Raw genomic sequence first — 17,437 nt, 5'->3', positions numbered from 1 at the left:
GAGTTAAGGTTCTTTACAAGGAAACTTTGAATTTGATACTTGCATATATGCTATAAATATTTTTACTTCTGAATAAGATATTGGTAAACGCGTAGATATTCTAAGTCCAAAAAATAAAAAAGATTAAGATGTTGGTTATTATTTCAGAAAGAAGCTACAATCATTTAAGTTTAAACTTATTATAATATCCTTATTTCGGGTGCCTTTTACATGTACATAAATGGTAGGACATAAAAGTCAAATATCCTTAATTTCAAAGTTGCAATTGAAGAATTTTGTTACAGTTTCCTTAATCATTGATAATTAACAGTTAATTCAAATTCAAATTCAAACTAGCAAAATAATCTTATTTATTTATTATCAACAAATATCCAATCAGAATCGTTAATCTTTTAGAGATGAAAATGTTTCCTCTTCAACATAATACAGTAAAATTGTCATTATATCTATCTACAAGTCATAAACATAGTCATTAACTAAGTTTACCTTTGTTCACCTTTTACAGGTAAAACCTATTTCCGTAGTATACGATCCCTGTCAATACTTATGTCACTTTAATCAAGATGGAGTCGAACCCGGATTCATGGAGATAGAAACATTCCCGATTCCGGAACCTAATTATGCGCTGCAGGACAAAGGGATTGCAGAGTTTAAATATCATTTAAAAATAACATCTCTAACTGACAACGGTAAAAAACACAAGGAAACACTGAAGAAGACTGTCGACTGACAGGTAAGTTAAAATGACATTGTCTAATTAATTTAACAGAAAGTAATACATGTATAATTAACTCAGTCTGTACATTTTTTTGAAATTTTAATGAAATTAATTATAACGAGGGACAAGGCTATGTAAACTCAGCATAATTGTTAACGGTTCAAAATCTTATAATTTCACCATTTATGAAATTGATACAGTCTTACATCCCTGATTAATTCAAGCGAGTGTTTACCTTTCCAATTCTCATCTTAGATGTTCATATGTTGTTTTTTTCTTTTTTATTTTGTTGTTAATATAAATAAGTTATGTGGTGGTAACTATGTGTTATACACGAATAATCGGAAAAGAAATCTGTATTTTTGTTTTGTTTTCACTTTTTTTATATCGCACATTTACGATATGAGTTTTATATAGGTTGGTGCAATTTTTTTCACACATTCAGCTTTCCATAAGATTTTAAAGTTTTTTAAAAACAACCAAAACTTCGGCGTGATTGGGGGAATGTTCCGTTCGTCTTGAACGTATATTTACACCATGTTGATATGATAGTTCTAAATTAAAGTTCATTTATCCCTCTCATAACGCATATATACTTTTATATATAAAGTACTAAAATATCAAAATACATTTAAACGCCGGAAACTGAAATTTCTGCGTTTGAGAAATCATTTACAAAAAAAATACTTTGGTTATAGAAGGTCACTGTTTAATAATCAAAAGAATTAGCCACAATGACCACGTAATGGACATTGGCCTTGGGTGACAATGATAATGTAATATAACAAGATAATGATGTAGTCATTATATACTTTACTGCAAACAAATTGTACTTGTCATTCACAAACATCTCTAACAATAGATCATTTATTTAGAAAAAAGTGAGAAAAATTTCACTTTGAACATTTTTTCAACCTTTATATGCCACGTTAATTGTTTGTAAAACTGACTGATCTACCATGTAGTCGAAAGAGAAAGTAGAGAATGTAATCAAGTCATTGGTGCAAAACATTCTGGAAAACTATTTTTGCGTTTCTTTATCAATTTTCACAAAAACTTGAAAATAGTTCGATTTGAAAAATATGAAAGGTTTCAGACATATTCACATATTTGTTTAAACCAATATTAAATGGCGAAGGTGAAAATCCTGTCAAAATGCAATTACAAATTTCTGGACGACCACCATCATTACTAGTAGGGTAGGGAACGTTTCGGAATGTATCTCCCTCATGCAAAGCTCTGATTCCTTGCCCGGCTTCGGCTATACTTTTTGGTCCTTTTTTTGTTTATAGCTCTTCATATTTTTAATAAGCTTTGGATTTTCAAATATTTTGGCCTCGAGCATCACTGAAGAGACATTGATTGTCGAAATGCGCATCTGGTGCAGAAAAAATTTATACCGTTTATGTTATTCGATTGAAAACGAGTTTTCTTGCATTTTCCTTATGATTTTTGATATGCACCCCTTTTCAGTTTTAATACCTACAACTGCTGTTTTTCTTTGAATGTTATTTTTTATAATCAAAAACATGCTGTATTTTATAGAGTTTACTGATTAATTTGGAAATTGGTATTTTTCTCTCTCTCAAATTAGCAATGTTTTTTATTATTATTTTCAATGGATTTTTTTGGGGGGTATTTTTGCTAATCAACGTATTTTACAAAAACTTATGAATGTTAGGTTAATGATTTGACTCTTTTTATTATATATATAAAGATATAAATCATATAAATTAAATTTCAAAAGAAGACATTTATTGAATGGACGATTGGCTTAAATTTATTTCTTTCAAGGCACATTTAAGCTTTTAATTCTAACAAATCAATGTATTAAAGGAGAATATCAACAACCGTCGATTACATATTAAATATAAGATTGCAACTTTCATAAACTATTGATTTTTTATATCACCAAAAGACGGCTATCAGTTCCGTTTTGTGATCATTGCTGTATTTATTTATTACATTTTAAAGATCGAGCTATAATTTCTCACTCGAATGAACTTTTAAAGTAAAAGTGTATGACATGTGATATCTAAACCAATATAAATGCTTGGTTATGATTCGGACCATTTTCATTGGACGCTTAAAAAGTTATAAAATAGATGAAATTAATATTAATTCGAAAATTTAACCACAAGAAAAGTAATAAAGAATTGAATGTCTCTAATTGGAAACGATCTCTTCAATTTTAACAATTAAGGGTATGCTATTATAACCGTACATCACAAGACGGAAAAGGTAGATCAACTTTCTTGTTTTCTGATTTTTTTTCTATGGAAAGATTTCATTGTACTTGTGTATGTCAAAAACAAAATAAACAATAAAGCAAAACAATACCCAAACGTAACCAACAAATATATTAATATATCATGATTACCAAAATAAAAAAAGGAAGGGCTTTATAATGTTTTAGATTGGATGCTTTTAAACTCCGAACAAGATTTGTCACAAATTTTCCATTTTTTGTTGCGATACTTAACCCAAGGAGGTTGTATGAAAAGGTCTCATACAACCTCCTTGCTTAACCCTCTCAATATCTGGTCTCGATAATTTAAAGTGACACTATTATACTTTTTTCCGTTTCATATATTTCTGTTTGAATATGGAACTATGACATTTATTCCATATTCCGATTTAAAAAAAAAAATCACTTTAGTCATTTCGATTTTAAGAGCTCTATTTGTACATGTTAGCTTGTAGACAGACACATTTTTATTGTAGTTACACTTATATATACAACTTACAACATATTTGAACTTGGACATAACGATAATTGATAAAACATAGATAAATTAGTAAAATAGAATGATTAAAAGGAAAGAGTTTTGAGAGGCGCATAACATATCAAGATGTCTCTCATTTGTAATTTGGTGGCATAAAGGTTTGTATCATAAGCTTGAATAAAAGATGGAGGGGTAAACGTCAATGAGGCAGCAACCAAACGACACAAATGAAAATACCAAGAGACATTTAGGTTTGTTTTATTATTTCGTATTATAACTATTTATAATAGACGTATGTGTTCTTAAAAAAATAACAAAAAACGTAACAAGTATAATGTAGTTGTTAAAAATTAAACATATGGTAATGCAGTTAACTAGTCAACTTTGCATTAAAAATACCCTAATGACACTTAAAAAAATGAACAATTTATGATTGAGTGTACCTTCATATACATATAGTTTGCATTTTCTGCTATGTTTTTGTAATTTCTTCTGTATTCACTGTCTCATCTAAATTCAAAAGTAGCAGATTAATCTTTTTGGACATTATAGATCAATTCAAGAAATTTTAAGATTTTTTTTTAACTACAAACGTTTTTAACTGAAAAATTGTAAAGCTCAACTGTGACATAGTATATTGTTAGTTATACTCTTCCCAGTACTCTTTGATAGTTTCAAATATATGGCATGATTATTCATATACTACATTGGGTACTAAGTATATTTAATCAAAATTTAACCATGCAATGTCTTAATAATTTCCACAATCAAAATTGTTCGTACACACATATTTGATATTTAATTCATCTCTAGAAAGACGAAGCATGTCATTTGGCATCCGATGGATACCTCAGTGAAGTCGTTGCTTCCTTAGAAAGGTACACTATTCGCATTAGACATAGGAAATTTTTTTGAAAATGTGCTGGCGTGATCTTTGTCATATATTTAGCTACAATCGGGAATTCCTTTGTAACAGCAAGGGAATGCATTTTGCGGTGGTTTCGTTATATATTTGGAGAGAGAGAAAAAAATTAACACAGAGAAACAAATTCTGTTATAAGTGCAACTTGTTAAAAATCTTATTGCAATTTTCAAAATCAATAAAGATCGTTCAGTAGTATAATGAATTATTATATCTACATTTTCATGTAGTTCACTTGTTAAAGAAATTTCATTTCCAATTAATTACAATTATGAATTACCATATTAACTAAAATAATAGAGTTTTTCATCAATGCCAAGTGAATCACGTTCACCATAAGTCATGACACCATTTGACCCCTTTGATCTATTTAACAAGTTCATTTACAACCTTTATATGATTTTTATAACAAATTACTTATATGAAAGACAGCTGATTATATTGTTTGCATGGGGCTATGTGAGGGTAAGCATGGTAAGGTCATGGTCACGATCGTGGCTGTGTGTATATCTTCCCCCTGGTTAATACATTTTTTAACTTTCTGAAGATAAAGCAAAGAATTTAATCCTTGAGTTTTGCCAATCAGCCAAGTTTTTGGTACGATAATTAAACAATAAGGTACTAGAGATTCCCTTTTCCGCCTATATAGTTATTTTGTTGCTCTTTTGTTGACTCTTTGATTACCTCGTTTCTAGTTTCGTTCATCTTTAGATTATTGAAATCTCCCAATAACACATTTTTTACATTTCTAACGCATTCTACACACATTTCCCATAGCTAAATTGACTGACGTGTTAACCACTAATTGTGAATTAATAGCTCAGAGTAATTAATTCCTTTGATAGATTGGTCGATTCAAGAGAAGGGGCGGTTAACCATCCAATTTTTTTTTTCGCGCTTGGAAATTTTTTTATAACAATTCAAAATGAACGTGATGTTTTTTCTTTCTCAATTGAGTATTCAATTGAAATAAACAAATTATAAAAACACAGGACTAAAATAATTCATAATTCTTCATCAGTTGAACTTAGAATCGTATACTTCGTTGACAAACATTATGGAACTACCTAATGAACTGAAAGCCTTACTGGTAACAATGAAGTTAGATGGAAAAGAGCCGGATTGAAAATTTACCGCCAGCTCTGACAAGGTATCAGTGCAGCTTACTTGGATCAAGGCTAAGGAACCAGATACTTTATCCAGGAAACCTGAGCCGGCCCTGAAAAAGAAAAACAAGCCACCATCTACAAGGAGACGCAACGCTAACCGTTACACCCAGTGGATGGCCACAAGATGCCGTTGTTCCCGCTGCCACACAACACCGAGGCCAGCGTAGACCACAACAGTCAGACAGAAGCTAGGGACACGATAATTGGTAAACTACTTACACCAACTAAGTACAGAGGGGAACCAGTTGGAGTTGTTATAAACAAGGATATTGTTACCAGTCCGTACTACCCCAACAAGGCATGTCATCGCCTCATATACTATACCTCCACAACGGAAAGAGGCGAGCGCAGTAGGATCGACTTTGTTGAAGGGTTTGACATCAACGACCCTGACCTACTGACCACACCACCGCATACGTCGCCCTTCAACATCGAATCTAAAGAGGCAATGGAAGCAGCCATCCTGTCAGAACGGCCTAATACTCCGTACCAGCCACAACACCGTAGTCGAAGTAAGATGAAAGCGAAAAGACAGGCAGATCCAAATCTGTAACTTAAGTACATAAGTCCGCAATATCCAGAAGGATAGCCGGACGTTAAAACCTATCATCATCATCCATTCATAATTCTTAAAAACATTATACATGAAACCTGACAGAATAGTGCTATTTCTTTTTTTAACGTTTTATACATCTATTCGTTTTAATGCCTTTCGTTCAGATATCTTATGAAATTATTTTTTATGCATCTCTTTAATAATTTGAAATAGTAAAAAGTTAAATAAAGTATGGTACAGTTTTTTAATTTCTTTGTTCTGTTCAATATATTCAGTAATTTCTGTTATCCTGTGTAAGTTTGATACCATAGCTTTCTGAAAATTGTAGAGTAAACCGCAGTGCATTCACGATATTGACAACAAATATGAAAACAACAAATCTATTTAGACAAAAATCACAATCAAAAGTAGTTAAAAGGATACTTGAAGCGACATTAGCTACGATCTTGACAGTTCGTTGGAATAAATAGCGTATAGTGTTTTATGCTTCAACCATTTACGAGAACGAAATTTTAAATAATTCCTTATTAGAAGTCAGTTTGTTTCAACTTTGTCAAAATAGTCTCTTCAACTTCGCTGATACATTATTGTCTTGTAAGATATTATTCAACCTTATTTGGTTCCGGATTAATGACCTCAGTTGGAAATCGATTGTGCATATGCTCGTAGCAATGAGGTCGAATTCGTTGACTGATTCGGTCCGCAAAAAAAAAATACACCAAAAATCTCTCTTATACCGGCAATCACAGAGGCAATTTATTATACGTTAGTCAGCGATATTTTGGATTGCTATGAAAAATTGTATGAATTTAGAACTCGTTTAACTGCATTTGAATATCCCCCATTTTAAAGCAAATTGAAGGTTTTTTACGACATGCAACTTATGAGTTGCAGGGAACAGTTTATTTCAGAAATTGTTTCCATATTTCTACCCTATAATTTATGCCTTTTCATCGATGATCAATACATTTCTGCTATGTTGTCATCACGCGGAAAACCACATTCAAACTGAATGAGTTGACATATAGTGATTGGACCCATTTGGTACTTTAGTGCATACATAAAATATGAGTAACTAAAAAGTCTTAATGAAATGAATTATAATTATCTGCAAATAATATGCAATTGGTTTACCGATGGAATTTTAAATATCTAACTCTGAATCGTATTAACCTATAATTATAACATTGATGATAATTAGTTTGTTAAATTATTCGAAACACAAATTTTCGTAAAGGTTCAGCACCGTTTGTCATATTTGTAATGCCAGAATTAATAAAAATTCAGACGTCTGGGTGATTTTGGATAGGTAATCGATCTCATCGATCCAGCAGTCAGGGTTATAAAGTTTAAATAATTCAAAAGACATGTTTACTCTGTACAAGAAGTACTCTTATTAGAACGCTTTGAACTCATCAGATTGTCATTTCTGACACAAGATATAAGACCCCTGCTCCTAACTTAGTTATGCATGTCACAAGTCAGAAACCTTTGACAGTGCTTATCTATTATGTATTCACATTATTGGTGGTATGTGTTGAATTGTTTCAAGTGCCATTCGGTATCAGATCCCGCTCGCGCGTTATTGAATTTTGTATGATTTATAATTAGATCGATCATTGGTTGTATGTGTTCAATTGAGTTCATGGGTGATCGCAACCAACGTCTCCAGAACTCACCTGACGATGTATTGCATTCCTCTGGTAACACTTTATGTGTCTGATAGTTTGTACAATTGAAGAATTTTAACTACGAAGAGGTGAATGCCTCCTGATTTATAACCTTGTTTTAGTGTCATATTTTGTATTGATCGCTTAATATCGCAACAAATACAATTAACACGGCTATCTCTACTGCATAAAAATTATGATCTGTGTTACCGTTTGCATTCAAGTTTTGCTAACGTGTATAGCAAACATTTGTCCTTCGTTCCGATGGGAATTACAATACAATGAACCTGTAATCGTGTGCAGCAGATTTTTATCCTTGTCATGCACCTACTGCATCTACAGTACCGATAACCGGTAGTAGGACAAGATTACGTATTCGGTTGCAGCTCCCACTCCCGAACAGTTGAATGATCCCTGGTTATAATCTCTTCAGATCTTTGGGTGTAATTGTTGAATTAATTCATTAATGACGCCACCAGTGCGGTTTTGTACTCTTTTTTTTTTTAAAGACGTATTTTATTGGATTCTTGCTTATATTCAAAATAGTAGAGTACCGAGCGGGGTTTTGTTTTGTTTGTTTTTGTGCTTTTGTTGACGGTTTTCGTATCCATCACTTAATCTTATATTATCTCTAAGAAAGCTTAAAGTAAATAAGTATGAGATATAAATGTTAATAATTAAGAACTTGATGTTCAGTGGTTGTCGTTTGTTGATGTGGTTCATAAGTGTTTCTCGTTTCTCGTTTTTATATAGATTAGACCGTTGGTTTTCCTGTTTGAATGGTTTTACACTAGTCATTTTTGGGGCCCTTTATAGCTTGCTGTTCGGTGTGAGCCAAGGCTCCGTGTTGAAGACCGTACTTTGACATATAATGGTTTACTTTTACAAATTGTGACTTGGATGGAGAGTTGTCTCATTGGCACTCATACCACATCATCTTATATCTAATTAAGACGTTATTATCTAAGGCTAAGCCATATACCTGTTGAAAGGGAAAGTACCTCCTTTGGTACGGATTTCGGACCTTTATGTTGCATTCAGACCATACAAAATAAAATCTAATGTTTTATGTGTTTTTATAATAATTATTTGTCTTTTTGCTTTTTTCACCAATATTTCACCCAATATCGATTACTTTCAAAAGTAATAATTCCTGTAACGATACTCATTAAGTTGATCCTCGATATACGATGTCTTGTTTTATAAAAAGATGAAACAATCTTAACATACACAGATCATAGATAAGTTTGAAGCTTAAATGTTTTAATGATTATTGTCTGAAAAACGGTTACTTTTAATCGCATGCTATGCCATCAAATTTAATTTCGGAAGCACAATATCATGGTTATTTAACCGTCAATGATTATTTCAACATTCAAATTATTGCAGTTATACTTATTAATTTGTGTTCTTTAAACCGTCGGCTCAAAGGCCAAGAAGATATGACAAGCCGTTGTATGACACATAACATGTGTTTAATTCAGATGCCTTCCGTTCCGTTTTTGTTCTCGTTGCTCCTTTTGATCTGTGACAAAAATACCAATTAGACGATACATGTATTTTGCACGGAATCTGTTCACGCATCGACAGAATACACGCATACTCACATAAATGTTTGCAAAAAATATCCCCTATAGTTAACTTGCGATCACTTTGGAAATGACGGCTTAACAACAAAATATCTGCACAATGATTTGACAAAATCAAATATGACCTGGTCTATTTAGGGGAAACAGTTGTATAATTGTTTGAAATTTCTGCGTTTGAGAAATTATTCACAAAAAAATACTTTGGTTATAAAAGGTCACTAATCTGTTTAATAATCAAAAGAATAAGAAACAATGACCACGTAATGGACATTGGCCTTGGGTGACAATGATAACAAATTACTTATATGAAAGACAGTTGATTATATTGTTTTCATGGTGCTATGTGAGGGTAAGCATGGTAAGGTCATGGTCACGATCGTGGCTGTGTGTATATCTTCCCCCAGGTTAATACATTTTTTTTTAACTTTCTGAAGATAAAGCAAAGAATAAACTTTGTTTAATCCTTGAGTTTTGCCAATCAGCCAAGTTTTTGGTACGATAATTAAACAATAAGGTACTAGAGATTCCCTTTTCCGCCTATATAGTTATTTTGTTGCTCTTTTGTTGACTCTTTGATTACCTCGTTTCTAGTTTCGTTCATCTTTAGATTATTGAAATCTCCCAATAACACATTTTTTACATTTCTAACGCATTCTACACACATTTCCCATAGCTAAATTGACTGACGTGTTAACCACTAATTGTGAATTAATAGCTCAGAGTAATTAATTCCTTTGATAGATTGGTCGATTCAAGAGAAGGGGCGGTTAACCATCCATTTTTTTCCCGCTTGGAAATATTTTTTATAACAATTCAAAATGAACGTGATGTTTTTTCTTTCTCAATTGAGTATTCAATTGAAATAAACAAATTATAAAAACACAGGACTAAAATAATTCATAATTCTTAAAAAAAATTATACATGAAACCTGACAGAAAAGTGCTATTCGTTTGAATGCCTTTCGTTCAGATATCTTATGAAATTATTTTTAACGCATCTCTTTAATGATTAGAAATAGTAAAAAGTTAAATAAAATATGCTACAGGTTTTTTTTTAATTTCTTTGTTCTGTTCAATATATTCAGTAATTTCTGTTATCCTGTGTAAGTTTGATACCATAGCTTTCTGAAAATTGTAGAATAAACCGCAGTGCATTCACGATATTGACAACAAATATGAAAACAACAAATCTATTTAGACAAAAATCACAATCAAAAGTAGTTAAAAGGATACTTGAATCGACATTAGCTACGATCTTAACAGTATTCGTTGGAATAAATAGCGTGTAGTGTTTTGGGCTTCAACCATTTACACGAACGAAATTTTAAATAATTCCTTATAAGAAGTCAGTTTGTTTCAATTTTGTCAAAATAGTCTCTTCAACTTCGCTGATACATTATTGTCTTGTAAGATATTATTCAACCTTATTTGGTTCCGGATGAATGACCTCAGTTGGAAATCGATTGTGCATATGCTTGTAGCAATGAGGCAGAATTCGTTGACTGATTCGGTCCCCCCCAAAAATACCACCAAAAAACTGTCTTTTACCGGCAATCACAGAGGCAATGTATTATACGTTAGTCAGCGATATTTTGGATTGCTATGAAAAATTGTATGCATTTTGAACTCGTTTAACTGCATTTGAATATCCCCCATTTTAAAGCAAATTGTAGGTTTTTTACGACATGCAACCTATGAGTTGCAGGGAACAGTTTATTTCAGAATTTTTTTCCATATTTCTACCCTATAATTTATGCCTTTTCATCGATGATCAATACATTTCTGCTATTTTGTCATCACGCGGAAAACCACATTCAAACTGAATGAGCTGACATATAGTGATTGGACCCATTTTGGTACTTTAGTGCATACATAAAATATGAGTAACTAAAAAGTCTTAATGAAATGAATTATAATTATCTGCAAATAATATGCAATTGGTTTACCGATGGAATTTTAAATATCTAACTCTGAATCGTATTAACCTATAATTATAACATTGATGATAATTAGTTTGTTAAATTATTCGAAACACAAATTTTCGCAAAGGTTCAGCACCGTTTGTCATATTTGTAATGCCAGAATTAATAAAAATTCAGACGTCTGGTTGATTTTGGATAGGTAATCGATCTCATCGATCCAGCAGTCAGGGTTACGAAGTTTAAATAATTCAAAAGACATGTTTACTCTGTACAAGAAGTACTCTTATTAGAACGCTTTAAACTCATCAGATTGTCATTTCTGACACAAGATATAAGACCCCTACTCCTAACTTGGTTATGCATGTCACAAGTCAGAAACCTTTGACAGTGCTTATCTATTATGTATTCACACTATTGGTGGTATGTGTTGAATTGTTTCAAGTGCCATTCGGTATCAGCTCCCGCTCGCGCGTTATTGATTTTTTTATGATTTATAATTAGATCGATCATTGGTCGTATGTGTTCAACTGAGTTCATAGGTGATCGCAACCAACGTCTCCAGAACTCACCTGACGATGTATAACACTTTATGTGTCTGATATTTTGTACAATTAAAGAATTTTAACTACGAAGAGGTGAATGCCTCCTGATTTATAACCTTGTGTTAGTGTCATATTTTGTATTGATCGCTTAATATCGCAACAAATACCATTAACACGGCTATCTCTACTGCATACACATTATGATCTGTGTTACCGTTTGCCATTCAAGTTTTGCTAACGTGAATAGCAAATATTTGTCCTTCGTTCCGATGGGAATTACAATACAATGAACCTGTAATCGTGTGCAGCAGATTTTTATCCTTGTCATGCGCCTACTGCATCTACAGTACCGATAACCGGTAGTAGGGCAAGATTAAGTATTCTGATGCAGCTCCCACTCCCGAATAGTTGACTGATCCCTGGTTATAATCTCTTCAGATCTTTGGGTGTAATTGTTGAATTAATTCATTAATGACGTCACCAGTTCGGTTTTGTACTCTTTTTTTTAAAGACGTATTTAATTGGATTCTTGCTTATAATCATAATAGTAGAGTACCGAGCGGGGTTTTGTTTTGTATTGTTTGTTTTTGTGCTATGTTGACCGTTTTCGTATCCATCACTTAATCTTATATTCTCTCTAAGAAAGCTTAAAGTAAATAAGTATGAGATGTAAATGACGTTGTTATCTAAGGCTAAGCCATATACCTGTTGAAAGAGAAAGTACCTCCATTCGTACGGACTTCGGACCTTTATGTTGCATTCAGACCATACAAAATATAATCTTTTGTCTTATGTGTTTTTTTATTTTAATAATTATTTGTCTTTTTGCTTTTTTTTACTAATATTTTACCCAATATCGATTACTTTCAAAAGGAATATTTCCTGTTACGATACTCATAAAGGTGATCCTCACTATACGATGTCTTGTTTTATAAAAAGATGAAACAATCCTAACATACACAGATCATAGATAAGTTTGAAGCTTAAATGTTTTAATGATTATTGTTTGAAAAACGGTTACTTTTAATCGCATGCTATGCCATCAAATTTAATTTTGGAAGCACAATATCATGGTTATTTAACCGTCACTGATTATTCTAACATTCAAAGTATTGCAGTTATACTTATTAATTTGTGTTCTTTAAACCGTCGGCTCAAAGGCCAAAAAGATATAACAAGCCGTTGTATGACACATAACATGTGTTTAATTCAGACACCTTCCGTTCCTTTTTGTTCTCGTTGCTATTTTTGTTCTGTGACAAAAATACCAATTAGCCTATACATGTATTTTGCACGGAAACTGTTCACGTATCGACAGAACAGTCACATACTCACATTAATATTGCAAATAATAAAACCTATAGTTAACTTGCCGCGATCATTTTGGAAATGACGGCTTAACAACATAATATCTACACAATGATTTGACAAAAACAAATATGACCTAGACTATTGAGGGGACATAGTGGTACAATTATTTGCAAAGCTGATCACACCTTTACATACACCACTTCAATCTTTCATCAAGTGCCCGGCTATTTGCAAAAAGGCAACACTACACTCGATTATCAGTGCTTGGTCTACGTTGTTAGTATTCCGAAGATTTGTGCAACTCCCGTACTTCGTCTTCATCCACAAATATAGCAAACTTAAATTGTATGAGCGACAAAGGCGTTTACGTTTAACCCGTAAAACAGACTATCATTATTATTTTTGTCCAGACACTGTTATTGCCGCCAGTTTATGAAGTTGACTAGCTGTGTTTCACTTAAAAAATAGAAATAACATCCAAGATAAAAACAGGAAAGCGTATAGAGTTATACACTAAAGATAAGGATACATGAAATTAATTTCTTCTTTTCCACTTGAAAAAGGATTAATGCTAAAGTTTGACCCCCTCAAGGGGTGTCCGTTTGGTGGTATAAATACGCAGCCATATCGGTCGGAAATAGTACATCAAATCCAATGCCTCGTTTATGCCATTCTCTCTACCTGTTGGAGAACCCTGGCAACATTTTTTTGAACAGCAAGTAAGTCAGATGCAACTTTCTGCCGGAATCCAAAATACCATCGTTTCCCAATTGCTGTCCCCTTCATCTCAGTCTGCTTTGTAAAATAGATTTATTGTAATTGCGTTCTATTCGTGAATATGCTAGAAATATATAATACTGGATATTACGCAAACATCAATTGATAAATCAATATGGAGTAAAAGATGTAAACACATTCTTAAAACACATAGTAAAAAGGTATCAAGAATTAAAAGTTTTTAGATTAAAAGTTTCCTTCTAATTTATTATACCTACAGATACATAAGATAGTACATGACAAATATACTAAAATTAATATTAGTAAAGTATCCATTCTTTTAACAGGCAATACAAAGTGGTATAAGTGACTACTTTTAAGTTGAATCAGGTGGAATATATGATGAAGTATTGCTTACCTAGGCTGTTGGTACTGTTATCCTTTTACTGGGGTAAGTGTTGACACCTTTTTATAGGTTTGGAAGTTTGAATTAATTTTACGATATTTTTGTAAATTAAACTTTTTTTAGACGTTTTGAAATTATTCACACGTAAATTATTTTTACAATACAAGAAAAAAATCTATTTTTGCGAGTTCCATTGAATAATGGAGAACTATTGTTATTTGTATTAATTACATAGAGTTTTTGGTAGTTCTTATACAGCAGAAAGGCAAATACTATAGTAGTGCACATTCTCCGATTTTACTATACCTTATTCTAAATTTCAGTGAATTCTGAAGATTCCTCAATTCAAAGATTTGATGGTTGGTACAACAATCTAGCATTTCCAAGGTGGGGAACGGCAGGTAGGCATTTATATTGTATGATAGTCTGAATGTCATTGTTAGTTATATAGTAGTGTTATAGTGAACCTTCACGGGAATACGGTTCAACGTGGATGATGTATTTATTTTCAGTTCATTTGTAAGTATAGATTATTGTAGCTAAACTATGAATAAAGGTCAAATGTTTTCTGCAGCATATATTCTCATAGGTGTGTTAAAAATCTATAAATTGAAAAATTGATAAATATTTAGAAGGTTATCAATTCAGAGTAACATACCAGACTGACAACATTTCATTGGTGTTTTCTCTTTTGCTGACATCACAGAAATATTTTGAGTGTCTGTTTTCAAAATTATTGTTACGTGCACTTACTGATACACCTACATGTAAATAAAGTTCTTGACTTCAAATTATCTCAAAAAGACAACTAAACATTGGCTGTCACGTTATGTTAACTTTCCAGAGATATTTCATCGCAAATCACCACTTGTATAGTGCACTTCAAGTACTTTACATATCATCATAACGGTATCCCTATAGTACTTAATTCTCTTTGAACAAAGGGTCAACTACTGGGTCATTTATAAAGGGGTGGTAGTTATACACAAAGGTATGACTAAGCAGTGTCTCTCCGTGCAAAATATTTTAAGTGTTCATGAAGTTCATTGACTTTAAGAGCATGTTCTTTAAAGTGGGAAACCCCTGCAAAAGTACAAGAATAATTACGCTACTGTTTCAACTTCAAATGTTTTTGTACGGAAATGAATTAGATGAAGAGGAAAATATATACGTTTGTTACTGCGTACAAACAAAAATAATCTGCATACAAAGAAAGATAACTCTAAATATTTCTATTTTCAAATCAGAGTGTAAAACAATAGAAAACAGTATGGCTGAATTATAGTAATTATATCTTTTTAAATGTTTTAAAAAATGATAAAATTCAAATAATAGAAAAATAAAGGATATGGACTATCCATCCATGACACAAAATTAGTACATTCACAGCACAAAAAAACACACACAAAAAGCAAAGGAACAGCGCTTTTATTGCTGTTCTTCATCTTAAAGTAACTGAGGCCTTCAACACGGAGCAAAAAAAAAAAAAACAACAAAAAAACTCTCACCTCACTGCAAGTTTAAGACGGCCACTAGCACTGGCTTGAATAGTTTTTATATTTATACGTGCGGAATAAATGTTTCATTGATACTCTTACAATTTCTTAATTCAATCATGTTTGTCTATGAGTAATACAAACATGACAAAACCACAATAGAAGACGTTACTTAGTTGCAAAACTTGTATCTGGTTCATTTGTCATTCTGAACAATAACATATGTTTGAACTAAAACCACACAATGATGAAGTAATTGTAAATAAGGCTATATTTAACTCATCAACACAAGTTTAACCAAGTATACACCAATAAGATGGTGATGAACTCTTTAAATAAGTTTTATAAAATTATACAGAATATGTCAGCTGTCTAACTTCAGCATGTCGTATAAATTAGAAGCGAAACGGAAAAGGGAAAAGGAAGAAAAAATTGTTATACCAAATTTGTTTTTTTTAATCAGAAAGTTTTTGACTTGCTCAACGAGAACTTGTACTGTTCCGTTTATTGATTGTTTTATGGTTTACCGCTTATTATCTTGTTCTTTAGTTTTGCACGGGCTTAAAAGGTTTTCCCTGAAAAGAAGGGGATGTACTGCTGCTGCCATTTCCATTTTAGTTTTAAATATATGTATTGAATTCCTCTTGTAACACTTTATGTGTCTGAGAGATTACAATAAAGAACTTGAACTTGAACTTGACATACATCAAACAGCTTTTAATAATTCAAAATATATCAAACTTTAATTACTTATCCGCAACATTAATTGCTAATCTTTCGGTTTTTGTGGTCGCTTTCCGGTAAAAAAAAAATATAAATTCTTTTAAAAGAAAGACTACAGAAATATTCATGTGATACTAAACCAATCTAAGTGACAATCTTTGCAATAAAACATTGTAAAGGCTTATTTAAATGACGGAAGTTATAAAGAATTATTCAGAAATACTTAGTTTCTTATGACCTCATGTATATAAATAAATATGTAGATTCAGTATGTCAAATTCCCTTAATACGTGGAACACTTTGTCGATCATATACAGTATGTGCATCAAATGTATTTAAGTACTAGTAGATTCATGTTAAAAATGCGTCCTGCCTCCACTTACACAAGAGTATCTATGTTGTAAAGAAAGTCCATCCTGCGAAAAACAATCTCATGTTATATATATACATAAGGAAGATTTCATGAATGTGAAAAATTCCAATGCCAGTGTAAATTAGGCAAAGAAATCAATATTTTGATTGATTGATTAGTTGTTGTTTGCTTTACGCCGCATTAGCGCAGAAAGGCTATATCGCGGCGAGAGCTAATTCGAATATTATAACAAATTAGCAATATTTTGATAAGCCAAGTGAATTTTAGAAGTTGCTTTCTGTACATCTTCGTTTTTATAGAATTTATGAACAAAATTTATTGTTGATGTACAAAATATAGAGCTTGATGCATATTGTATAGCAAAATCATTTGTATAACAAACCTTTCTTAAATTGTCAGTTTATAATTTTTTGGAATTTCAAAAAAAAACTAAGGTTTCAACTCCCACGGGCAGATCTTAGATGGATTTGGTTATTATTTTTAGGCCTCTTTGGTCATATAGCTCTTCAACTGTCTCGGTTTTTATACATTGTTGTCTTTCAAATGCTTGGCTTTGAGCATTCTTGGTGAAGGTAAAGTCAGAAAAGCGCTTCGGAT

The 17,437-nt window shown here is 32.0% G+C and overlaps 1 protein-coding gene across 1 annotated transcript in view; it reads left to right on the top strand.

Annotated features, from left to right (window-relative positions):
* The first annotated feature begins 521 nt into the window (after positions 1–521).
* LOC127730076 (dual oxidase-like) overlaps positions 522–17,437 on the top strand; it is a 71,052-nt gene continuing 54,136 nt past the window's right edge. The window contains exons 1-3 of the mRNA XM_052238123.1: positions 522–733; positions 14,190–14,293; positions 14,572–14,649. Coding sequence (XP_052094083.1) covers positions 14,242–14,293; positions 14,572–14,649 — 130 coding nt within the window. The 5' untranslated portion in view covers positions 522–733; positions 14,190–14,241. The remainder of the gene's footprint in view (positions 734–14,189; positions 14,294–14,571; positions 14,650–17,437) is intronic.

Source organism: Mytilus californianus, unplaced genomic scaffold (assembly GCF_021869535.1).
Source record: "Mytilus californianus isolate M0D057914Y unplaced genomic scaffold, xbMytCali1.0.p SCAF_2, whole genome shotgun sequence".
Classification (NCBI taxonomy): domain Eukaryota; kingdom Metazoa; phylum Mollusca; class Bivalvia; order Mytilida; family Mytilidae; genus Mytilus; species Mytilus californianus.
The sequence above is the reverse complement of the archived record's forward strand: the minus strand, read 5'-3'. Positions and strand labels throughout refer to the sequence as shown.